Here is a 25,872-nt window from a genome sequence, read left to right as displayed (position 1 = left end):
TCTCCAGGGCTATCAGTGCTTTGGCCTTCCCCTCTGCCTAGTAAATGCAAGCAGGGCTATGAGTGCTTTGGCCTTCCCCTCCACCTAGTAAATGCAAGCATGGCTATCAGTGCTTTGGCCTTCCCCTCCACCTAGTAAATGCAAGCAGGGCTATCAGTGCTTTGGCCATCCCCTCCACCTAGTAAATGTACACAGGGTTCTCAGTGCTTTGGCCTTCTCCTACAACTACTTATTTTTTTGGATTCTCATTCTTTGCTCTTCCGCCCCGCTTAGTAAATGTAAGTAGGGCTAACAGTGCTTTGGCCTTCCTCTCCAGGGCTATCAGTGCTTTGGCCTTCCCCTCCACCTAGTAAATGCAAGCATGGCTATCAGTGCTTTGGCCTTCCCCTCCACCTAGTAAATGCAAGCAGGGCTATCAGTGCTTTGGCCATCCCCTCCACCTAGTAAATGTACACAGGGTTCTCAGTGCTTTGGCCTTGCCCTCCACCTATGTTTATGTTTATTATTTGATAATGCGCACAAAACCCAGGGGTAGCCGGGCGCAGCAGGTACAAGGTTACTTAAACTTAGGTTACATACATACGGAGTACAGTGCATACAGGTCAATATAAGCAGTTGAGATGAGAGCTAGCATGTTACAATGTTAAGAGTACATCTATACAGAGAGGTAGAAGGGTAAAGGCAAAATAGTCTTAGAACCGGATTTCGGGAGTATCACGACAGTTAGGTACCGCGAAAATTAGTTGTCGTTAGACCAGAGCCAGTTTTTTACCTTGCTTCTAAAGCTGGAATAGGATAAGTTTGCTCTCAATGCAGTGGGCAATGCATTCCAGGCCTGAGCAGCTCTAACTGGGTAAATGCAAGCAGAACTATCAGTGCTTTGGCCTTCCCCTCCACCTAGTAAATGTACACAGGGTTCTTGTTGCTTTGGCCTTTTCCTACACTTAATAAATTCATGTGGGGTACTTAGTTTTTTGCCCTTCTCATGGGCCTAGTAAATGCAAGCTGTGCTATCAGTGCTTTGGTCTTCTGCTAGGGTTACTAAATCACTGTTAATTTTACTGCCCACTGCCCCTTTGCCCCCATTTCCCATCCCACACGCACTTGGAAATCATGTGCCCCTTGTCCCCATCCACCCCTAAAATAAATTCCAACCTAATTCCCTAACACGTCCTATTATCAATTTGTTTCTACTGCAACCTACACTGTCAGTGCTACAATACCCTTGTCCAATAAGTGCTTCTCCTGCCTTTTTAAATGCTGACCATTGTCTGCCCTGAGATTCTACTCTCCTGTCTTCTAATATTTTGAGTTTGTACCTAGTTGAACTTTACATATCAAACCTCAAGCAAACTTGTAAAGTTCAACTGGTCAAACCACTCAAAATTCTGCGGGTTGTAGTTATGCACGACCTGTCCCAGCTGTGCTCATACTATTTGGCTATGGAAATCAATGGGGCAGCTAGAGGTGAGGAAGGATAGCTCAGGGGCAACACGTTTGTCGTGGAAGCAAGACAATGCAGCACAACATAGCTTTGAAGCCTCATCCCGCACCTCTGTTTAGAAACCCCTCGCAGGTATTAAGCGCGTTATAAAAGACCAATTGTAACTATCACATCGAGAAGAGCCAATCTGTCATCTCTATGATACCCTTCCATTATTAATTTAACCAATTCCTTTCAGGAGATGTCCTGTTTTGAAAGCAATGTGCATTATAGGCTGAATCATATGTGGATGTGTTTATATTCTGTAGAACAGTCAAATTACAGTCAAACTCGATGACCCCTCCTGCCACTTGGTATAGTGGGTTTACCATTGGATTACAAGTGGTGGTCGTTCTTCTTTGGAGTCCATAGGACTCCACGAGAGTTTTGGCAGATTTACAGCTAGCGGATTTACCACACAGTAAATCTGCCGATTTTTTAAGGAAACGTGGCAGATTTAATCCAGCCTGTTTCATATTTAATTTACAATTCGGTGGTGCAGGAAACTTGGCAGTAATCCTGTTACTGCTAAAAAAGTGTCAATAACAGAATTACCACATGTTTTTTCCTGCACTGCCAAACTTTTTTTTTAAACTATATTTGTAGCTGACGATTAGAAAACATCAAAAACAGTATACAGAGTTCCATTCACATTCATTTGGATATGTTACATTGGTAATGCATTAACATTTCTGGATACACGGCTTTAGTCTTCTGACGGATATCATCATCGTCCGACTCCTCCTGAGTGGCATTCAGGTAACTCCTGAGGGGCCCCCAAATGTCTTTCCAATTGCAGGTGGCGGATATACCCTTTACATAGTTCTCCTCGCACTCATGTACATACATTAGGTCTCTAAGCCATACATGCGCAGTAGTGGGAGATTTCGATTTCCAGCTCTTGAGTATGTTTCTCTTAGCCACTGCCCCAGCCACCGAAAAGTCTCTACAGGTTTTAACTGACAACATACCTATATCCCCCAGTAAATATTTCAGTGGGGTAGCTGGTATGTGTATGTCCAATATGTCACTGAGGATAGCGGCTACTTCTTCCCAACATTGTATAATGGGTGGACATTCCGAATACATATGTATCGAGTTTGCTGCTGGAGCGTCGCATTTCGGGCAGAGTGCTTGTTTAGAAGGGTCGAATTTGGTCACTTTCTTGTGAGTGATGTGCAGGTGGTTCAGCATTTTAAACTGGATTAGCCTAAAATTGGTACCTAGGGAGATGGACTTGGTGTAATAACAGTATTTTGGCCATTGTTGATCTTCTATTGTAATGCCCAACTCTCTCCCTCTTTGTCTTCATCTTATTTCTGGATGGGATGTGTGATTGTATGACCTTGTATAGCAAGGATAGATTGCCTCTGAAGCCCTCCTGCGTCAATACGTCAGATAGGAACTGATGTGTGGTCGGTTTATTCGGGACTGATGGCCATTTTTCTTTACACGCCGCCCTTAGGCGATGGTACTGCCGTGTTGTGATTAGGCTGGCGCCCACTTTATCCTGAACCTCCTCCAGAGTCACAAACCCTCTCTTCTGGGTAGAGGTCTCCCAGTCGCATTTCTTTCCCTGGATGCCATTTCTTCTGTAATGTAGTGTCTAGTGTAGTTGTGATGTCTGGGTAATGCCAGAGGGGAGGTGGGGCCAGTACGGTTCACTGCATTCCACCCTGCCAAATAATTTAGCCCATGCTCGTACATTGGAGTTTAGCGGGTCCGCCTCCTCCTTTTTGGCTTTGGCAAATATCATGGATTGTAAGTTTATAAGAGCCGCCGCAAATTTCTCTGCTTGTATGTGGGCGTAGTGTTCTGTGGGGTTGGTCCAGTATTTTGCAAAGTGAGCCTGTGCGGTGTAATAGTAGAGCAAAATGTCTGGGGCAGCTAGTCAGCCTGTATCGTATTTTTCACACATTTTGGCCTGGTTGAGTCTCACCGTGCCTCCTCCCGATACGAAGTTAGAGGCTAATTTCTGTAGTTTGACAAAGAATTGTCGGCCGGGCCACGTTGGGACATTACTGAATAGGTATATCAGCTTAGGTGCCACTACAATTTTTAGTAGGGCTCCCCGACCAAATATAGATGTCGGCAGTTTATTACAGGTATTCAAGTTACATTCCAACAGCATTAGGTATGGTTCGTAATTAGTAGCGAATAGCATGCGTTTATCTATTGCCAAAATTATATCTAAGTATTGTGTCGACGACGGGGACCAGCGGAAGTAGGCTGTGGCCTCCTATTGTATTGTGGCCTGAGTTAGAGGGGTAATTTCCGATTTAGTTTGATTTGTTTTATAACCGGAGTACTTGCCGAATTCATTCATCTCTTGCATTACCAGGGGTAGGTTGGTCTCTGGGTCCCAAATGTATAGCATAGTGTCATCAGCATATAGCAAGATGAATCGGGGGGGCTCCCCTGATGCGGATTCCCCTCCATGCGTGCTTGTATCGCAGTCTTGCTGCCATGCCTTCTATCGTGAGTGAAAATATGAAGGTAGAGAGGGGCAGCCTTGCCGTGTGCCTCTGTGTAGTTTGAACCTAGGTGATAGGGTCTTGTTGGTTCTGATTCTGGCCGAAGGAGCTCTATATAAAAGCCGTATATAGCTCAGGAATCCCGATCTGAATCCCATCTTGCATAGGATGGCATACATGAAACTCCATGAAGCAGATTCAAATGCTTTCTCAGCATCTAGTGCAATTGCCACTGTTTTAACTGTAGGGTCTAACTGGGAGGTGATGGCAAAATATCTGCGTAGTTTTAGGGCCGTGGAGCGTGTAGGGATAAACCCTGATTGATCAGGGTGCACTAGTTTATTCATGTAGGGTAGTAAGCGATTGGCTATTGCTTTGGCAAATCATTTTCTGTCTACATTTATTAGAGACAGGGGCCGATATGAGGAGGGTTCATGTGAGGGTTTATGAGGTTTGAGTAGGACTGTTATTATGGCCTCTCTCATGGAGTCTGGCAGCGTCCCGACGCCCAGGGCCTCTTCCCACACCTCCAACAATTTAGAGGTAAGCTCTGTGTTATATGTTTTTCTACAGATCCACAGGGATACCGTCTGACCCGGGTGCTTTGCCCGCCTGCAGGTCCTTAAATTGCTTGTTCAGTCTCCTCTATGCTCATGGGATGGTCAAGGGTTTCTCTATCTTCTACTTCCAGTACGGGGAGCGGGAACAAGTCCATATATTTTTGGAGCTCATCCAGCGATACTAGGGGCCTCATTATGACATTGGAGGAAGCCATGGCGCTATTTGTGGCATGGCTACTCCCATTCCGAGTACTGGGTCCGAGTTTCCTGAATGGGGAAATACCGGGCCATTCCGATCTTGGAGGGCCCGGTATTGCCCCATTCAAGGAACCCAGATCTGGTCCATCCCCATTCCCATGTGAGCCCCCATAGGGCTCAATGGGGATGGGGAACATACTAACAACGGGCCCATTAATGAAGGGCCCCTTGTTAGCATGCTGGACCGCTCGCGGGACCCGCTAAGGATGTCTGGTAAAATCAGGCATCCTTAGAGGGTCCCGCGAGCGGACCTCGTAATAAGGCGGTAGGGGGTTAACACGGCCGGCAGCTCTACCGGCCATGTTAACCCCCTACCGCCTTGCTCGTAATGAGGCCGTAGGTCTGTATTCGCGTATAGTTTAGTATAGAATTCTAGGAACACCTTGTTCACTTTATGGGCATCCGTGTGTACCATACCGTCGCGATCTGTTATGCTCGTGATATGCTTTATCCCTTGCTCAGCTTTGATGATGTTGGCCAGGGATTTGCTCGCTTTGTTCCCCTCTCCGTATCTCCTAGCCCTTATCGGTAGGGCCATGTAGAGCACTTCGCGTTTAGCTAATGATCAAAATTTTGCTAATTGGGCCTGTAATGGTGCCAGTGTGGCATTCCCCGGTGCTCGTGTATGTGTGTTCTGTTTGGTTCAGTTCCTTCCTCATTTCTCAGAGAGTGCCATGTGAACGTGATATTAGATGTCCCCTCAGCCATGTCTTAAAGGTTTCCCGGACCGTGGCAACTGATCCCACCGATCCCATGTTGCGATCAAAAAAATCTGTTATGTTTGAACGCAGTGGTTCTATCACCTATTCATCTTTTAATAATGCTGGAGGCATGCGCCAGCTGCGTGGGGTTTGGTCTGTGTCTACCAGCTTTAGGTCTAGAAGGATTGGGGTATGGTCTGATAATGTGCGAGGAAGTATGGTGCATTCCCCCACCTTTAGGATGTATTTAGGGGAGCACAACCAATAATCAATGTGGGAGCTGGATGCATGCACATGCAAATGAAACATGTATTCTTGCTGAATAGGGTGTAGCTCTCTCCATGCATCTGAGAGGGGTAGTGTAGCCATTGTCTGAAGGATAGTCAGTGCTGACTTGATGTGATTTCTGTGGCCTTTGGACGACCTATCTTTCGATGGGTCTAGGATTGTATTTAGGTCGCCCCCTCCATATTACTCTGGCATACCCCACCAGTAAAATAAGTGCCAAAATCTGTAGGTAGAATTCTGGAGAGTCATCTGAAAGCCGGTGCGCCGATGTATCAATGTTAATACCCCTCTGACCTGCGAGGAGTAATCCATTGCTATCCATAGCTGGCCCCAATTTCGGGCAAATGTTTCGGTGACTCTTTTGGTAGCGTGTGTTTCTTGTATGAAAAGGATGTCGATCCTGTGTTTGTTGGCGTAGGCTAGAATTTTCTTGGCTTTTATGGGGTTTGCCAGCCCTCTGACGTTCCAGGTTAGGAGTCTAATACCTTGGGTTTGTTTGTTTGTTTGTTTGTTCATTGATTTGTAATGCACGCCGAACCCGAAGGTATCTGGGCACAAAATTCACAAAAGAGCAAGTATACGTTAGGCTTAAGGTACAGACAACAAATAAAGGTAACATGTTACAACATTTGACATGTCCAAAGTAAATGGTGCATATGCGGGTCATAGTACATAACAGTGAGTAATGAGAAATGGGGCAACACAATAGGTACATAAAAGATATACGGCTGCAATAGGTAAGTCTAGCAGCAAGGGGCAAGTGCCCCGTAGGAGTGAAGGTCGTGCCACTCAGGTGGGTGCTGTGTCAGTCATGGATAGGAATGGGGATCCTGGGAGGGGGACATGTCAGGAGTCTTTGGAAACAATCCAGTTAATAGTGTTATGCCTGAAGTGTGGGAAGGGTTGATCCTCTCTAAGGGACGGAGGTGGGTCGTTCCAAAGTTGTGTCACTTGGACAGGGAAATTGCTCCCTCATGCCTTTTTTCGTTTGCATCTCGGCACGATCAGCTGTGAGGAGTTAGCTGTTCTGGTCAGTCGAGTGGGAACTATCTTGATCATTTTTTCAGATAGGTAGCGTGGGGCAGCACCGTTCAGACATTTGTGGGTAAGGGAGAGTGTTTTGAGGGTGATTTTATCATTGGTGGAGAGCCATTTATTCTGTCTTCTTACATGTGAGATGTGCTCTCTCCGAGGGATCCCACATGCTGATCTCAACGCATTGTTGTGTAGAATCTGGATTTTCTTGATAATGCCCTTATTAGCTCCTAAGTAGAGTACATTACAATAATCCAGCTTCGACAAAACGACAAAACGAGGGCCCTTGCCAGGATCAAGCAACTTTCTTTAGAGAGAAAGGGTTTATTATCAAAGGATCAAGGGAGATCCTCTACAAGTGCCTCAGAAGGGATGTGATGTTTGTCAACGCCAAAGTGATGGATAGCTCCTTATTTACTTGGACAATAAATGCCACTTATGCATTAGAGCTGGAGGAGACCTGATAGGTATAGTAATTAGCTTTAGATCAAGCTATGGATTAATGGGTAGATGCAGCCTCGGAGGGATTGGGCCTGACAGTTGGATCCAAAAATAGTAAATTATTTTTGGCAGAGGTAGCTCGTGGCCTCTCATTGACTTTGACTAGGCAGCCTTATATAATGTCAAGTGATTGGGAAAATGTATTCTTTGAAATCTACAATCCAACTGGTGGTATTAGAGCCACACCCTCAGGCAGGAATGATTATAACAACTTTCATAGGGCAGAGATAGGAAGAGCGAAGACATTGCTTCAAGCTGGAAGACGTGACTCTTGCAATTATATTTAAACATGCCCATGAGAGTCTTGGGCCAGATGGCATTCTGAGAGATCTATTTAAGGCTCACATAGTATTGTGGGCCCCTCTTTTATTGCGTCCTTTTAATAATGTCTGGAGGATGGCCCAAATTACAGGCATTTGGTGCGGGGCTCTAATAGTCCCTGTTTATATATATATGACAGGCATGATGGATAGAGGAAACTGACATTCTTCCCCCCACTCGGGGTATTTAAGAAAGGAACGGAAACCATGGAACAAGCTACGAGTTTAGATTTGTGGATGGCTAATTACTATTATTTTGATAAATCACCTGTGTACTTGACCTTAAGGTGTCCTTTCATCATCTTTTGATATGGCAAATTGTGCAAAAGATTTGGCTTATCACCAAGCTCTGAACACGTCAAAACATTTGTTAAATCTAGTTATACTCCTCCACCTTGGTACTGTAGCTTGTGTCAGGCTTGGCAGGGCATTGAAAGGGCACAGCAGAATTTCCTGTGACCAGGGCTGTCCAGACAAGCTACATGCTGTCTCCCCTTCTGTTCAAATTGTTATGTTATGTTAATTGAATGTGTAAGTGTGCGTAAAACCGAAGGCATCATAATACTAAACCAGCACAGATAAGGGCAGGCCTAAAGAGAAGAAAGCAGCTAAAACAGTAAAGCGTTTGGGCTGCGATGAAAGAGCAAATGATTATCAATTGCTCAAAGGTTAAGAGGTAGCTTATTCCAGAGAAGTGCTACAGCAACCGAAAAGGCATGACCACCCACTCTAGAGTGACGAAATCTTGGAACCTGGATCAGAAGGCTGGAGGCCGAACGTAAAGATCTATTCGAAATATAATGACAAAACTTGCTCTACAGGTATTGGGCTCCCAGACCATAAAAAGTGTTTTGATTTGAATTTGATTCGTTGGTCATGACGCAGCCAATGTATGCTGCAGAGAAAAGGCGAGATGTGCTCAGACAGAGAGAACCCAGAAATGCCATAGTGGCAAAATTCGGAAGTACCTTCAGACGATTGAAAAGGAAAGCGAGTTGGGCCATAGAGAGTGCATTACAATAATCCAATGCACCAAATACAGAAGACACTTCTAATGGAGTTTGCAGGTTAGGTGGCAAGAAAGGGAGGACCTTCCGCAGTACCCTGATTTAAAAATATCCTGCTTGACAGACCACGCTAATTTAATCTTCCATAGACAGAGAGGGTGAGAGTTTTAAGCCAAGGTATTTAATTACAGGAATAGGCTGGGGGAAGGGACCGAGGGAGAGGGGGCCAAATGGCAGGTACCCAGAATGAGGCCACAAATGGAGGACCGATCACGAAAACCTTGTTTTTCTCACCATTCAGTTTAAGCCACTTCTGGCTCATCCAATCAATGACAGCCATCAGGCAGGTCTTAAACCTAAAGGCGACCTCAGATTGGGCAAGATTAAAAGGAACAATCTCCCTGGTCAGATAAGGATGGAAGCCAACCACCAAGGCTTCCGAAAACAATTGAAAACTTACATCTTTAAGTAAAACATATAATACTTCTTGTCCAGCTCTATATCTGTTCTAATGTCTTGTGCTACGTGTATTTTGACTCGTCACTTGTCTCCCGTGTTCCTGTCTCTGCGCCCCGAAGCTTGCGAGCTACCGGCACAATATAAATAAATGAAAAAAAAAAAAGGAACTACAATCTGGGTATTGTCGGCATAAGTATAGCAAGGAAAATCGCACCACTGGATGAGCTTAGCTAAGGGTTGTACATATGCATTAAATCGAAAAGGAGAAAGGGCAAAGCCTGCAGGAACTCCACAAGTAACAGAGCGAGAAGGAGAGTGAAAAGGAAGCAGGGAAAGAGAGTGAGAGCGGTCAGCCAAGAAGAAATGAAGCCAGGCCAGTACCGAACCAGAGATCGAATGCAACTGATACATTAAGGAGGATCAGCGCGCCAATGCCACCCTGGTCAGAAAGCTGGAATTGGACGGAATCAGAATCAAGAAAAAGAGAGTACTCAAAAAGCAAGCACAGAAGAGGAGTAACAAGAGTTTCTAACAATTTAATAAAGAAAAGGAGGAGAGCGATAGGAGGATAGTTCGCCAATGAGAGGGGATCAAGATAGTAGAGGAATAACAAAAGTGTGTTTCAATCCACAAGAAGGAAAGCTAGTAGCAAACAAGTGATTCACTGTCTCAGTCACCAGAGGGGCAATTTCCGGCATGATAGATTTAATGGTAGACAGAGGAATAGGATCTAACAGAGAAGCAGATTTAAGCTGCTAGTAGCCCGAATGATGCAATTATAGTTAAACAAAGGAATAGAGGTCCAAGTGTGAGAAGAGGCTGACCTGGAAGCAGGTATAGAAGAACCTGTGACATTTGTTATAGAAGAAGAAATATGTTGCTGAATGAGATCAATCTTATTTGAGAAAAGAAATTATAATGAATCGCACAAAGTCTGGGAGGGCGAGACTGGATTACAATTAGTGGTGCAGGAGAATAGAGATCTGACAATTTGAAAAGGTTCCTTCAGCTGGTTGAGAGCAGCCACAATCTGAGTGGAGAAATGAAGACGTTTGGCCTCAAAGATACCCTGATGGTATGCACAAGTGGCATAATGGAAACAAGATTTGGCAAAAGGGCAATAGTTCAGATGCCATTTCCTTTCAGCTTCACAATGGCAAAGCCGTAGAGTGGCCAAGTCAAAATAACACCGGGGCTCTGAGAGATGAGCAAGTGGTTTAGATGATTTTAAAGAAACTAAATGTTTAGCAACGTTCTTGAAAGATGACATAAACTGGGACAGATCACAATTATCAGTAGACCCCAGAGTAGTAATTTCATTTGCAATTGTAGTTGTGTCAATAGAATGCTATTTGTGTTTGGGTGGACGAGGCAAGAGAGTCAATGTAGAAGGAGAAGGAACCCAGATAAGGAATGGCATGATGAAGTGGTCAGTCCAAAAGACTTTAAATGGCAGGGATATTTTAACAAAATCAATAGGGGAGAAAATAACATCAAGCATGTTGCCTCTAACATGGTTAGGGCCCACGACTGATTCTTGAAGGGCAAGTTCTGAAATACCGGTTAGAAAATTATCCAACAAGCCGACAGATATCTGGATGGAGTTTAGGTTGAAATCACCTAAGATAAAAAAGTCAGCAAAACAATGCCTTAAATCTGCTGCCAGGTTAAGAAAAGCCAGGCAGATTTGTAAATCAGTCCTGGAGGACAATAAACAAGAAGAGAGTACAACGTTTTGAGGCGGAGATGGAGACACGGATAAGCATGGCCTCCATATTCACGTCATGGGTGAGGGAAGCAAAAAAACAAACAAATCAGACTGTGAACCCACAGCGAGACCGCCACCCGGATGAGGAGATGCCCTATATACACGTAAAATGTTATAGTCTGAAGGTAGGGCTTGCACTAATGCAGGCCCAGACGATTCTCGAAGCCAGGTTTCCATGATGAGACAGGTCAGGGCACTAATGTACACTAATGGTTGAAGGGGCGTCGACCAGATCCCACTTTTGTACTACATGGACAGTACAGTCCTTTTATCTAGGACCCCTAGAGATATCCAGTCACTGCTTAATGCCTATGGAGACTTCATGAAGGGAAGGGATCTACATGATAAATATAAACACATCTAAAGATGTTGTTATTAGTGTGGGTAAGGGTACTCCTGACTTGATGGAGTGAGATTACAAATAGTGAAACAATCCACATATGTGGGAGTATCCTTCATTGAGAACTTTAGAGGTCCAGATCACACACACAAGCAATGTATGGTAATGGCACAGAATAATGGGGCCATTGCCCAAGTGACACACTACTGGGGTAAAAAATCACTGCGAGCAGTAATACGAATTTATAAGGCCATGGGCAATTGGATTTGATTTTATGGCTCTTCCATTTGGGGGCATGAGTCTTTTACTGTGTTTCAAGTGACTGAGAATGCCTTCTGTAAAAGATTAATTAGTCTACCCACTAGGCCAGAGAATTTTGCTGTACATAACAAGCTGGCCCAATCCTATAGTCAAGATCATGCACAAATCAATCCAGTTTTATCTGACTTTCCTTCTGCACCAGCCCGTATGCAACTCTATTAATGTTTACTGTGACTGACCTACGCTTAAGAGAGAGCCTGACTAAAATCCCATGGTGTAAGCATGTTCAATGTGCATTGTCATAATCAGTGTTCCTCCTTATTTTCACAACAAGATCTGACTGAGCACAGCCGGAGAACACGATAGGCAGGAACACTATGCAAAAAATTCTGGATAGTTGGGAAATCATTGAGCTGAAAAAAACAGCCAACTGTTTTTACTACATGATCACCTCGCATGGCCCAATGCAAGATTGTTTAGTGTGGGTTATGGAGTCTGATGCTAGACAATGGTTGACAAGATTTGGATTCGCTCGTCTCCATTTTGGAACAACGGCGGCTCTGTGCGGGGTGAGGGAACAAGGAAGAAATACCAAATTGTCTGTTTTGCTTGGCACTGGAGAAAACATGAAATAGTGTTTTTGTCGTGTGCCGCAAATATGCCAAATTATGGATGTGACTGTCATGTCATTACTTAGGGCATAAGGCAGCGCATTGTGCCGTATTACATCTTAAACAAATAAGAGAGTTTTGGGTGGCAAGGGCTCTTGGATGCTAAATTAAGACAAGTGTTTGGATTCAAACAAAAGCAATATGCTTGTAAAGTGTTCATTTATTCTAACAGTTTTACCCTTAGCTGTGGATTGATGATAAGCTTGTCGAGCATTCCCTTATGTTAATCTATCGGCAGGGAGATAGTGACAGCACAGTGTTCGAGAAGTCTAACCTCCAGGATAAGGGATTTAACCGCCACTGTAAACCAATGAGCTGAAGGCATACAGCCAGAGAAACACTGCTTGCTGGGTTGGCTATGCAGAAAGACACATTTTTGATCAGCTTGGCAAACAGTGAGTGCATCAGTAACCTTTTAACTCACTGACCTAAATTATTATTCTGTCAAGCTATAGAGGAAAATCCTTTTACCTCCAATCTTGGTCCAAGGGATTGTAGGGGCCAGATAAATACATCTTTGCTACAAAACTGCTCTGGTCAAGTTCTTTTTGATCCAGATTTAGCTTTTCTGCTGGTCTTCATGTTTCGGCTGGTGCACCTTGTGGGATGTAGCAACCCATTCATCCAAGCCCTGCAACATCACTGTGCCTTGCTGGCAGCAGAAACATCATAATGGCCGCCGGAAAGCATGCTGCTCGCCAGAAATCACCAGAAATTGCGCAGTGAAAACCTGAAAAATAGGCCACCATCTACTGTTGCCTGTGGTAACACAGGAGACCACTGCCAAAACCCATCCTTTGGCTGCTCACAGAGCAAAATCATTGCCAAGGAATACAGAGCTGTCTCAAAATCAGTTTTTATTTGGTGTCAAATTTGCTAAAGTCATGGCTCACAAACCACCTAAAAAGATCCAACCTCCTTGTTGGGTGTTCCACATAATTATACCGCAAGAATCCACATAAATCCAATGTCAGAAAGAATCATATGTTATTAGAACAAAATCCTCTTTTAAAGATACTGATGGAAAGACAGCTGTCAAAAATGGGTGCAATACCGGTACTCACCACTACCAGAAGCCGGCATTTTAAAACCATTTTCTTTGTAAAGTTGAACATGGAACCCCAAACTATACCAAATAAATACGTGCTATCAGAAGCCTAAGGGGTGGAGACAATTTAAAACTATATTCAGAAATGGCTTGAAGGAAGAATGTGTTTAATGTGTGTGTTAAAAATGTGAGTTATATTGTAAGAAAAGACAATTTGTAGACATAGGTTGCAGAGTTAAAAAGTTTCCCACACTGGGATCAAACAGATTCCACTCCTTCCCCTGGACAAAGGAAGCTTTCCCCAGCCCATGGCCAAGAGATTGACAGACTGGTGTGAACAGGAACTAGCCAAGGCATCCTAGCATGTTGCTCTCAGTCAAGACAATGGATTCTTTGGGATGAATAGGAATATGCTGATTGGGGTGTGACTGGTCAACAACTCCTGGCAGGAAACAAGACATGTGACCCTCTGAGTCAGCCAGCTCTGGGGGCGTAGACAAACCACTGATGTGAATTGAATTGAAAGCAAATGTATGTTTCATAAAAATGCTTATAGCAAAGTGTACCGAACTGACAAAAATGTAAAATTGTGAGTGTGAAAATGAAAAATTCCCTCACGATTTAAGACTAAGCTGGACTCCGTGCGATGTTCTGAGACCAAACCCCGGAATTTATTAATATTGCAGCTGCAGTGTTTTTGCTATGAACGTAAGAAATTACAGTAATATGCTCAGAGACGATATGTATGCCTGTGTAAAATTTGGAGCAGAATGAATATTGAGAAACCCTCCAAAAGCTCGAAATGTGGTCATTTCTGAACCCAAGCTCGTATGAACATGGGACTTGAACAGAGACATGCCTTAATTAATCTGTGATGTGTATATGTATTATGAACAACTTGTGTATCTGGGAAATATGTTTTTTGGGGAAAAATAGAGTTTCTATGGAAAAGCAAAGGGGAGGGATTTCAGTTAAACCATAAAACACAGCATCACTCTGACACATATGACATACTGCTCCTGTCTCAAATCAGGGGACAGGAAATTCTCTGACCTATCAGGATCCTTAGAGGGTTGGGCATAGGGAGGCAGCCTCCCCACCCACTTTGGAAACACATAAATAGGGACTTCTGAGACCCAGATAGGACACACACTTTTCCACTACTCAACTGATTCCTGCGAAGCACCCTGCCAGACCGGATCCAGACAATATCCAGATAGATCCAGACTCCAGATAGATCCAGACTCCAGAAGCAAACTCTAGAACTTTGAAGCAGAGAGGCCTAATCCAAAAGCTGAACTCTTTGCAGCAGGATTCAGAATCTTTTGCAACCTGATTCTAAACCCTAAACTTCCCAGGGGCATCTCAAAATCCAACAGCCGGGCTGAGCTGTTTTGCTTCTCGCTAAGAACCCAGTGCTAGAACCAAGATCCAGACCCAGAAAGCAGTGCTGTATCCAGAGCCCGTCAGATCCAGTCTAAGAAGCCGTCCAGACGGCTGTGCAGTGCTGAGAGCAGAACCCAGAGTGCCTGAGACCTGTCCGGGGGCGAGTGAATTCAAACCCTTGACCAGATCCTGACGGAGCCCCTTCCCAAGCCTAGAAGTGAGTATCTAGTCTAGAACTGTGCATAGTCATGTCTTAGTCTAAAGTAATCTTATTCCAACCATTCCACTTATCCAGTACTGCATTATAGAATCTTGTGTCCCTCCTGTTGATTCCAAATCTGTAAAGCGTGATATGTCATTTTGATATCTTGACTTTATTTCTGAAAATCTACCTTGACAAAAACCTCCGTAACTTTTGACTTAACGACATTCCAATTCATTATAGTTTTTCCGTAATTGCGATTCACGCACGTGAAAAATTGCCGAGAATTGCCATTTAGCTCCATTTCAACACATGTCAGAATAGCTGTTTCTTGTTTTCAACTGCTGAAATTCGTTTCCAATCTGATAATCACTCATGAATCATTGCTAGTGTTGACCTGAACCAATCCAAAGTAACTATCAACTATCATGAATCTCCTTTAGTGAATTAAAATCATTTTGGCATATTTTCCCATTCATTGCAATCACATTCAAAAGTATTTTTGCCTGTTTTAAAATCATACCTGTTTTCTCTAAGCTTACTGCGGGAACTGATATTGAACTGCATTATTGATTGTATCCTTGAAAACGTGTGCCCTCATTTCTATCTCTTCATACTGCATGGGGGGGAGTGAGTAGTCACAGGGAAAAAAGTGATTATCTTGTCTTTTGATTGAAACCATATCAAGATTATTTCTGTGTTGCATTTTTCCCATTATTGCATTTCCTTCAACCATAAAAGTATTCTCTGCTACCTTATTATCCTATTCCTACTCCTTACTGATTAAAGAGATTGTTGGGATTGTAATATTACCCATTGCTGCTCACTGTACATCTTCATAAGTGTGTTATTCAGATATTATTTTATTCATAAAAGTGTGATATATATATTGTTTAATTCTTCAAATAAACCTTTTAATTTGCAAAACAAACCTACTTCTTGGCTCAGTGAGGTCAGGGGATTCAAAGAGAGGGGCGTTATATAAGGGTTCCTCATCCAGATTTAAAGAACTTTGACATAAAAATATATAAATAAGGGCTTGCATTGGGCATCCCATCCTAAGCATTGACTTAGTTGGAGTGCTGGATTGAAGTCACTTACAACCTGGCTGCCCCTATTTTATCACAAGTGGTGCTATGCTGATTCAAATTGTGGCCGGTCCGGCTTCCTGTAGGTGTTGGACTTGTCTATCCATGTCTTTGCTGCTCTATGATCATTATACTGTCTGAAAGAGGACTGGGCTTTAGAGAGTGATGGCTCTTGGGGGGAGATGTTCAATCACAGGTGAGATCCATCATGATGATGAAAGTCATATTAGACAGTAAACGAGTGCTACACAATAGTTGCTTAATCTTGATTATCTTGTGGACATGAATTTTTATGAAAATACATTTGTCTCAATTTTCTTTGGGCTGTTGAGCTTTTTTAGGTGATTCAGCGTAACATAACAGTTGAATAATAATCAAGAAAAATAAATAACGTAATGTAACAGTTTGATTGAAAGCTTTATTATCTGCCACTTTATTAGCCTGCAGATTCTATTGACCGGCATCTCCGATTGCTAGCTATAGAATAGTTTTGGCTAACAATATGTCTCTTAACAAAGTTTCTAAGTCAGATAACCAAGTGTTCCGATGGTAGACTGACAGTAAACAGAACAAAAGTTAAGGACGCATTGTTATCTGGACTTTTTTTCTCTGCTTTCTGACTCTCTGCCACCCGGTTATCTGGCAAATGTGCTTACTAGACGTTATTTGCTGCTCAATGATACCACATAACAAACATGTTACCATATATAATAATTAGGAAATTAACTCTACTCACTGGAAGGTAGACCTGGTGCGGCTGGCATTGCCTCTCAATGCCTATTCTCAGAGTCGTGTTCAGAAATCGATTCTTGCTGGCAAACGCGGCTCTGCTATTAAACCGCAGGGAGTCCAGTGTCAGGTGGTAATCAATGAGGGATGGGAAGCTTCCTAAGAGAGTACAAGGTGACAATGGCATGGAATAGTGAGAATACTGAGAGACAAATTATGTGAAACCTATGATGACAAAGTTGATATTTGGGGCTTGCACATTCACATCTACACACGTGTGAGCACCAACGCTTTAAACGATTGTAATAAAGTATAAGAATGTCTGAGTCAATCTTGTTTTGGCTTAAAGGTGGCATAGGAAGTGTGGACTTAATGTTTCTTTCCTGTCTGACATTCATCCAATCAGTATGGAATGTTGCAGTTCTAGACTGCCTGCTGCCTGGGCCAAGGCTACAGACGCTTTAAGTAGAACACATGTGCATATAATATCGCCCAAACGGAGATGATACTCATTTATGGACCTCCGAAGAATGAAAGGCTGAGTTGGCCTTGTCGGGATTCGAATCTGCACCCTGCAGATCACACGAAGATAGCAGCAGCAAGTGCTCAACCCGCTGAGCTATTTTACCAGCTGCTCTACTGCATTTACTGCTATCTTGTGCTTTTCCAAAATGATAAACATTGAAACAGTTGCTTTAGATAACACACCAACAGCCTCACGCCATCAGTAATATGGTACAGAGCTAAATAGGTTGGATGTTTCAGCAGTTTCTAGACTATGTGCTATGTCATATAAGGGAGTAGTTTCTTACCTGTAACTCCATTTCTCCAGCGTTGGTATCTTTCATGGATTCACATGCTTAGAATATTCCCCGTCGTCAGGCTGGGAACCCTCGGTATATTTATAAAGACGATTTCCATAGGAAAAAATGTCGACACTTCTCTGTCCTATCTACGTCGTTTTGGGCCACTTACGCCTGACCCAATAGAACATATGGTATAAATAGCCCCACCCCCGCGGCACCCTTCAGATTTTAACCCCCAAAGTAGTACAGGGTATATAAGTTTTACATGCGGGGGAGGCCGGCGGGGGCATGTGAATCCATGAAAGATACCAACGCTGGAGAAATGGAGTTACAGATAAGAAACTACTCCCTTCTCCAGCATTGGATCTTTCATGGATTCACATGCTTAGAATAGATTGTATAGCAGTACTCCTAATTTGGAGGTGTGTAATGCAAACCAATATCATCATAGCCGCACATGCAGTTAGCAATGTAAAAACTTTCACCATGGTAATTTAACAGTAAAAAAACAATTATGATACATTGATAGGAGGATACACCCCTCCGTGGGGCTTACCTTACTGAAACAGGTGTCGTAGGACTGCCCGTCCCATCTGCAAATCCTCTGCATGTTGCTGCTCGAGGCAATAATGCCGAGTGAATGTATGCGGCACCGACCAGGATGCTGCTTGACAGATATCCACCAGCGGGATTCCGGACCACAATGCCGCCGATGACCTTGTGGATCTCGTTGAATGGGCTTTTGGATGCTTTTCCAGAGGCTTCCATGCTTTCGAATGGCAAAAAGCAATCGTCGACGATACCCAGCGGGCAAGTCCTTGCTTTGAGATTGATTTCCCCTTTGCCGAAGGGCCATAAGCCACAAATAGTTGTCTTGTACCTCTAAAATCTTGAGTACAATTGAGATAAAACCTTAGAGCTCTTTTAACATCCAACGTATGGAGAGCTTTCTCCGCGAAGAATGAAGGTGTTGCGAAGAATGTCTGTAGTACAATTGAAGAATGCTTGTGGAATACAGTTGGAACTTTTGGTATGAAATGAGGATTGGTTGCCAATACCACTTTGTCTTTGAAAAACCTCAAGTATGGAGGGTCAATAACCAATGCTTGTAGTTCCGAAAGTCATCTTGCCGAAGTAATAGCCACCAAGAAGGCTAATTTCCATGATAAGAATTTTAAAGATGACGACGACATAGGTTCGAAAGGAGCCTTCATCAGCCCTGCCAGTACCAGGTTGAGACTCCAGTTTGGAGGAAACTTTTTGATTGGAGGAAAGGTCCGGAATAAGCCCTTCAGGAAATGTTTAACCAGTCGATCGCTAAAGAGTGGTGTTGAATGTCTTTTACGAGTGAATCTCGAAATGGCTGCCAGATGAATCTTTATTGAAGAGAAAGATAAACCTCCATCTGCTAAGTGCAGCATATATGGAAGAAGCTGCTCTGCCGCGATGTTCAGGGGTTCTAATACTGGTTGATCTTTGCACCACATACAGAATCTCTTCCACTTACATGCGTATGAAGTATTTGTGGAAGGAGCCCGTGCAGCTTGCAAAATTCGGAGACAGTCCGATGAAATGGTCAGGGCCACAAACTCGGAGAAGTCAGGAGCCAGGCTGTCAAGCTGAGGCCGTCCGGGTCGTGATGCCACACTACTCCCTTGTCCTGAGATAGAAGGTTCGGAATCTTCTGGAACCTCACTGGTTGCGTTATCGACAGCTGGAGTAGGTCGGAGAACCAGGACTGTCTCGCCCAGTAAGGGGCCACTAGGATCACACGACATGGGTATTTGTGAATCCATTGCAGAGTACGCTGGATGAGTGTAAACGGAGGGAACGCATATGCGAACTTGCCCGTCCACGGGAAGGAGAATGCTTCCCCCAACGAGTCGGGTTGTGGCCATCTGCTTGCGTACTATGTGCATTTTTTGTTCTCTCTCGTTGCAAAGAGGTCCAGGGAAGGATGGCCCCACTTTTTGAAGATGTTCGTCAGCTGTTGGTCGTTCAAATCCCACTCGTGCAGATGATTCATCTCTCTGCTGAGAGAGTCCGCCTGCATGTTTTTTACTCCTGGCAGATGATAAGCCAATATACTTATTTTTTGTTCGAGAGCCCAATGCCATATTTCCTGAGCTTGGCCGAGAGTGTTCTGGAACGAGTACCTCCTTGCTTCCGTAGGTAGAATATTGTCGTCGTATTGTTCGTCAATATTCTTACCACTGATCCCTTTATGCGTGGTAAAAAGGATTTTAGGGCCCAACGAACCGCCCTCAACTCCAGCACATTGATGTGAAGGGTCAACTCCCCTGGGGACCACCGCCCTTTTCCTTGCAGGGACTCCAAATGGGCTCCTCATCCTGTCAGAGATGCATCCGTCACCACCATCATCTGAAACTCCGGTTCTTGCAGAGGCATCCCTCTTGTTAGATTGTCTGAGAGTTGCCACCACTGAAGCGCTTGCAGAAGCGCATTGTTGATAGTCAATTTGTCTGACCATAATCCCCGACTCTGAGACCATCGGTCTGCCTGAAATTCCTGAATTGGTCTCATTAAGAGACGATAGTTGTTTACTCATGGAATACACAAAGCCATGGCCCCCAGTAGAGACATGTATTTTCTTACGGACACTCTGGTGTTGGCTTTCCACTCCTTTGCCTTGTGTCTGAGTTTTTGAACTCTCTCCAAGGATGGTTTTACTAGTCCTGACTGCGTCTGGAACTCCGCACCCAAAAACACCAAGTTCCTTGAAGGAGTTAAGGAGGACTTCTCGAAGTTGATTGCAAAGCCTAACCGCTGCAGGCATTGCATGGTGGCTATTAGACTTGTTTTTGCTATTATCGGCGACGGCCCCCTTACCAACCAATCGCCCAGATAAGGGTAAACATGATGACCTTTTCTGTGTAGCCACGCTGCTACTGGAGCCAAGCACTTTGTGAACGTCCTGGGAGATGATTTTAGTCCGAATGGGAGTACTTTGAACTGGTAGTGGGTTTGACCAACTACGAACCTTGGAAATCTTCTGTATCGTCGACGCATTGGTATATGAAAATATGCGTCTTGCAGGTCTAACGACGCCACAAAATCCCCTGGCTGTATAGATCGAATAACCATCTGAAGCGTAAGCATTTTGAACTTCAGACTTTTCAGTGTTTTGTTGAGATCACAGAGGTCTAGAATGGGTCGCCACTTGCCGTTGTTTTTTTATTACTACGAAGTAACGGGAGTAAACTCCCTGACCTCTCTCGGCCACTGGGACCAATTCTATAGCCCCTTTCTGCAGCATAAGCACCACTACTTGTTGTAATATTTGAAGATGGGGTTGCACCGAAAACACAGGTGGAATGTGAGACGGCACCTTTTTGAACTGCAAAGAGTGGCCTAGTTTTACTGTGTCTAATACCCAACGGTCCGATGTTATTTTCTCCCACTTGTCGACTCAGAGAGATACTCTGCCTCCCAGGACATCCTGAAGTTCGTCATTGTTGGGACTTTGACTGCTTGTCTTTCGTGGACGATGAATAACCTCCTCTTCTCCTCGAAGCCTGATAGTCTCGGCCTCTTCGAGTTGCTTGGGCAGCTCGCCTATAGCCTTGAGAGGAATATGATAGCCTACCGAAACCTCGGTCTCTGGATGCCACAAATCGTGAATTCCCTGATGCTCCTCGGAAGGGGCGAAAAGGTCGAAATGTTCTACCGCTCTGTAGGGCTCCAAGAGAGCGTGCTGTGTCTGAGTCTTCCTTCATGCCTTTTAAGGCCTCGTCCACCTTCTCCCCAAACAATTGTTCTCCTTCACACGGCATATCTAGTACTTTGTATTGCACCGCTGGCTTAAAGTTTGTACACTTAAGCCAGGCTTGTCTTCTCAACACCACTCCATTGTTTATTTGCTTGAAACCTGATTCTGCCAAGCCCAAGTGCAATATTAATCGAGTGGTTTGATGCCTCCTCCCGCTCACGCACCAGCAACATAGCAGATTTTCTGTGCTCATCCGGTAGATGTTACAGGATGGTGGCTAAACGGTGCCACATCTCCCGGTCGTATCTCACCATAATAGCCAGTGAGTTAGCTGCCTTTACCGTTGTTGCTCCTATCGACAAAACTTTCTTCCCAAAGGCATCCTGCCCCCTGGCCTCGTTGTCTGGAGGGGTCGTTCATTTATGCTGTGATCTGGCCTTTCTTGCAGCAGCTGCCGATTCCGGGGAAGGCTGTGCGGATAAACATTGTGGAGTAGATTCTGGCATTTTAAACTTCTTTTCCAGTCTGCCTTTAACTGCAGGCTCCGAAAACGGATGGCGCATGGTTCGTAAACCCTCTTGCCAGACGTGGTCTAAAATAGGGACCGAGAATACAGACTTCCTCCTCTTCCCCATATGGTCGAACAAGAAGCACTCCTTCTTTTCCTCCTCCGGGGACAAGCCAAACTCAATACATGCTTTACCCATCATTGCGTGGAAGGAGTCGATGTCATCCGGCGGTGATGGTTTTGCCAGAATCCTTGGAGTTTACATCTCTGCCTCGGTCTCCCATGTAGGATCTCTTGAAGGAGACGATGATATGTCCGAAAAAGACTCTCTATGTCCCTGATCTAACTTGGAATCTGGTAACTCTCCTTCCTCCGGGTGCAAGCGTGGGAGATCCTCACTAACTGGACGGGAGCTGGCACTCTGGTCGAAGACCGCGGCCCGGACTTGGTTCGTCGTCGGCCGGCGTAGTCGGTACCACTTCAGGTGTACCCATGCTAGGCAACTTCGCGTCCAACCTGCTCAATAGAGTCTGTAACGTGGACAACACTTCCAAGTACAACACTGCCTGTGGATGCAGTAAAGACGATGTAACTGGGATCCTTTGCCTACTCGAGATCGTCAAAGTATTAACACCCTGTAATCCAAGATCCGTCGGACCAACCACCTGTTCACGGTCGTCTTCCATATATGATACTGAGAATGCCGCTTCCTGTTGTAACAGGGTCTCTGGCAAGATCGGATCGTACACAGCCGGTTGCCAGCGCTCTGGAGGAGCCACCATCGACAACGCCAACTTTTCAATCATCGCCGTCTGAATCGACGAGGCGACTGTAGGAACAATCTGCGCTGATGGTAATGTATCCGTCGACGACCGAGCTCCCGTCAACGACAGTGGTTTTTGTGGCGCAGGTTCATGAGGCGTTCCCGCCTTTTTTGAGCTTGAGTTACGCTTTGACGAATCTCGACACGAGGAGGACCTGTGATGGTCTCCTGAGGAGGTCTTTAACAGATCTTTTCTGTCCTTCTTTGACGAGGAGGAGGAAGATGAAGCTTTCCCTTTTGATGATGAAGAGGATTCTTTCGTAGAATGTCTTTCGGAAGGACGCTTCTCCGTCGAACGTGACTTCTTCGCCGGTGGCTCTGCAGACACCGAATGGCGAGGAGCTACCGGAGATTTAGATCTCGAAACCAAACTATGTGTAGATCCTACCTCCGAGGAGGACTCTGCTCCGTCATTTAGCCATGTCACCAGACGTCTATTACGGTCTCTCAGGATCTTCTGTGAGAAGCCTTTACAAATCTCACAACTTTCCGCAGAGTGATGAGCATGAAGACAATACAAGCAATCCTTGTGCCCATCACCTTCGTAAACCTTTTTCATTCCGCATGTAGCACACGGACGGAACAACGCCTTCAGACATTGGGACAGAAACAAATCAACCTTGTAAAATAGAAGATAACACGAGGTGCTCCCACTACTTTGGAGACGGTTGAAATCTGAAGGGAGCCACGGGGGTGGGGCTATTTATACCCTACATCCTATTGGGTCAGGCGTAAGCGGCACAAAATGACGTAGATAGGACACAGAAGTGTCAAAGTTTTTTCCTATGGAAAACGTCTTTTTAAATATACAGAGGGTTCCCAGCCTGACGACGGGGAATATTCTAAGCATGTGAATCCATGAAAGATCCAATGCTGGAGAATATCAGATTCTCTTACAAGTCTTACTTCATTGGCTTTACCACATCCAGCCCAGGTATTAATACATTCAATCATGGCTTGATTTATTTTCCATAAGTCTCCAACATGGATTGAATTATGCAAAAGACCCATTCCTAGGGGGGCAGCAGTTTGCATGCTGCAGATGGAAACGTTACACATGCAGAACAGTGGGAATAGACTGAATAATGAAAGAGACCCATTCCTACAGGGCAGCAGTTTGCATGCTGCAGATGAAAACCATACACATGCAGAACAGTGGCAATAGACTTGATTGGATGAGAAGATTGTATGCAGTCTTGCAAGGTTGCAAATGGCAAGCTTGGGCTTTAACAGGCCAACATTTGGTTCAATCACTTGATTCTGGTCCAGGTTATTTCCTTTTTCTTTAATTCGCTCCTTACTTACTTTAATGAAATGTAATGTCTTTCTATGAAAAAAGGTGCATTTTGGATGAACGTGTATACTCATTGTGTAGCTTAATGTCAAATATAACAGAAAGAAGTGTTGCATTTCACAATGCAAATGTTAGATAATGCAAAAACGATTTCTGTAGTTTGTGCAGCCATGTATATGAATAACCTACAGACTTGTACACATTATATTTCATTACTCTCAGAAAAGAAGACGAGGTCGATGTGCTTTTCACGCTATATTGATTGAGATAAACCTGTTTTTTTTCAAATATTTATTTGAACAATTTTGTCATTTAAAACAAATTCGTAATGCAGTAGACCTGGTATACTATAGAACAAGACTTTCTTATTTGTTTATTTTATATTTATTTCATGAAAATTACAGGGAAAACAGTGCATTTTTGGAACAAACGTGCTTACAAAATGTTTTAAAATGCATTTACAGAGAGGAGCAAAGCCAAAAGGTGATGGCTGGAAGGTTTTGGATTAATCTTAACCATGGGCATAGCTCTGGGAAACCCTCCAGACCATCGTTTTTCAGCCTGCCATGCGATTACATAAAGGGAAATCCCATATGCAAATCTCTCTTGGTCCCACCCCAAAAGATTCAGATTTATTCTAAAACCTCCAGCCATCACCTCTTGTTTTGCTACAGTCACCCCGAGTGGGAAGGGTATGCCCAGATGTGGGTCCCTTGCCTGCTGAGCCTAGAGACCCAAGCTAATCCTCACTGATGAGGCCCAAAGAGGCTGAAACTTGTTTGGGGATGCTTGTATTCTCGTGCAGAAGGGATGTGACCAAGCAGTTCGGGTTGGACTGCCCCTTTTGGGATGGCACTAAGACTGATTTCCATATGGTCTTTCCCCTTTTGTAATGGCTTGGCAGGCGAAGATCAATGGTCTGTAGGGTTGCCCAAAGCAATGACAGAGGTTAATATTAATTCTAAACCTTCCAGCCATCATCTCTTTTGTTTTGCTACAGTCACTCCGAGTGGGACGGGTACGCCCAGACGTGGGTCCCGTGCTTGCTGGGCCTAGAGACCCAAGTTAATCCTCACTGGTTTGGCCCAACAAGGCCGAAGCATGTTTGGGGATGCTTGTGGTCCCATGTAGAAGGGATGTCCAAGCAATTCAGACTGGACTGCCCTTTTAGGGAGGGACTAAGCCCAATTTTCATATGGCCTTTCCCCTTTTGTAATGGCTTGGCAGGCGAAGAATCATGGTCTGGAGGTTGTCCAGAGCATTGCCTAGGGTTAAGATTAATTTGACATCTTCCAGCCATCAGCACTTTTGTTTTTCTACAGTCACCTCAAGTGGGACGGGCATGCCCAGACCTCAGTCCCTTGCATGCTGAGCCTAGAGACCCAAGCAACGTCTCACTAATGAGGTCCAATGAGGCTCAAATGTGACCAAGCAGTTCAGGTTGGACTGCGCCTTTTGTGGTGGGACTGGGCCTGATTTGCATATAGTCTTATCACATTTGTAATGGCTTGGCAGGTGAAGAATGATGGTCTGGAGGGTTGCCCAGACCAATGGCAGAGGTTAAGATGAATTCTAAACCTTCCAGCCATCACCTCATTTGTTTTGCTACAGTCACCCAGAGTGGGACGGGTATGTCCAGAAGTGGGTTGCGTGACTGCCCAAGCTACTGCTCACTGATGAGGCCCAACAAGGCTGAAACTTGTTTGGGGGTGCTTCTGGTCTCGTGCAGAAGTAATGTGACCAAGCAGTTTGGCTTGGACTGACCCTTTTGGGGTGGGGCTAAGCTTGGTTTTCATATGGTATTTCCCCTTTTGTAATGACCTGGCAGGTGAAGAACGGTGGTCTGGAGGGTCGCCCAGAGCAATGCCAGAGGTGAAGATTAATTCTAAACCTTCCAGCCATCAACTCCTTTGTTTACAGAGAGAAGAACTATTGTGCTTAACAATGGGTGAGAGGATTTGGATATAAAACCAGATGATGCAGGGGAGGTAGGAAGACATTTCTATTATACACCTAGAGTAATCTTTCAACCAGAATCGAGATAAGAAAGGTTACATAATTTAGCTCACCTGTTGTAAAGCCTAGGCCAATAGTCCACACATGTATCTGTCTTTCCTTCTTCAATAGCAATC

At 44.5% G+C, this 25,872-nt stretch overlaps 1 protein-coding gene across 2 annotated transcripts in view; it reads right to left on the bottom strand.

The window, feature by feature from the left end:
* Positions 1-25,872, bottom strand: part of LOC138553514 (integrin alpha-X-like) — a 1,247,842-nt gene that overhangs the window by 379,184 nt on the left and 842,786 nt on the right. For both annotated transcript variants that reach the window (XM_069642543.1, XM_069642544.1), the window contains one exon: positions 16,587-16,738. In XM_069642543.1, the coding sequence (XP_069498644.1) occupies positions 16,587-16,738 (152 nt within the window). The remainder of the gene's footprint in view (positions 1-16,586; positions 16,739-25,872) is intronic.

Source organism: Ambystoma mexicanum, unplaced genomic scaffold (assembly GCF_040938575.1).
Source record: "Ambystoma mexicanum isolate Mex_15411 unplaced genomic scaffold, UKY_AmexF1_1 Mex_scaf11, whole genome shotgun sequence".
In the NCBI taxonomy this organism is placed as follows: domain Eukaryota; kingdom Metazoa; phylum Chordata; class Amphibia; order Caudata; family Ambystomatidae; genus Ambystoma; species Ambystoma mexicanum.
The sequence above is the reverse complement of the archived record's forward strand: the minus strand, read 5'-3'. Positions and strand labels throughout refer to the sequence as shown.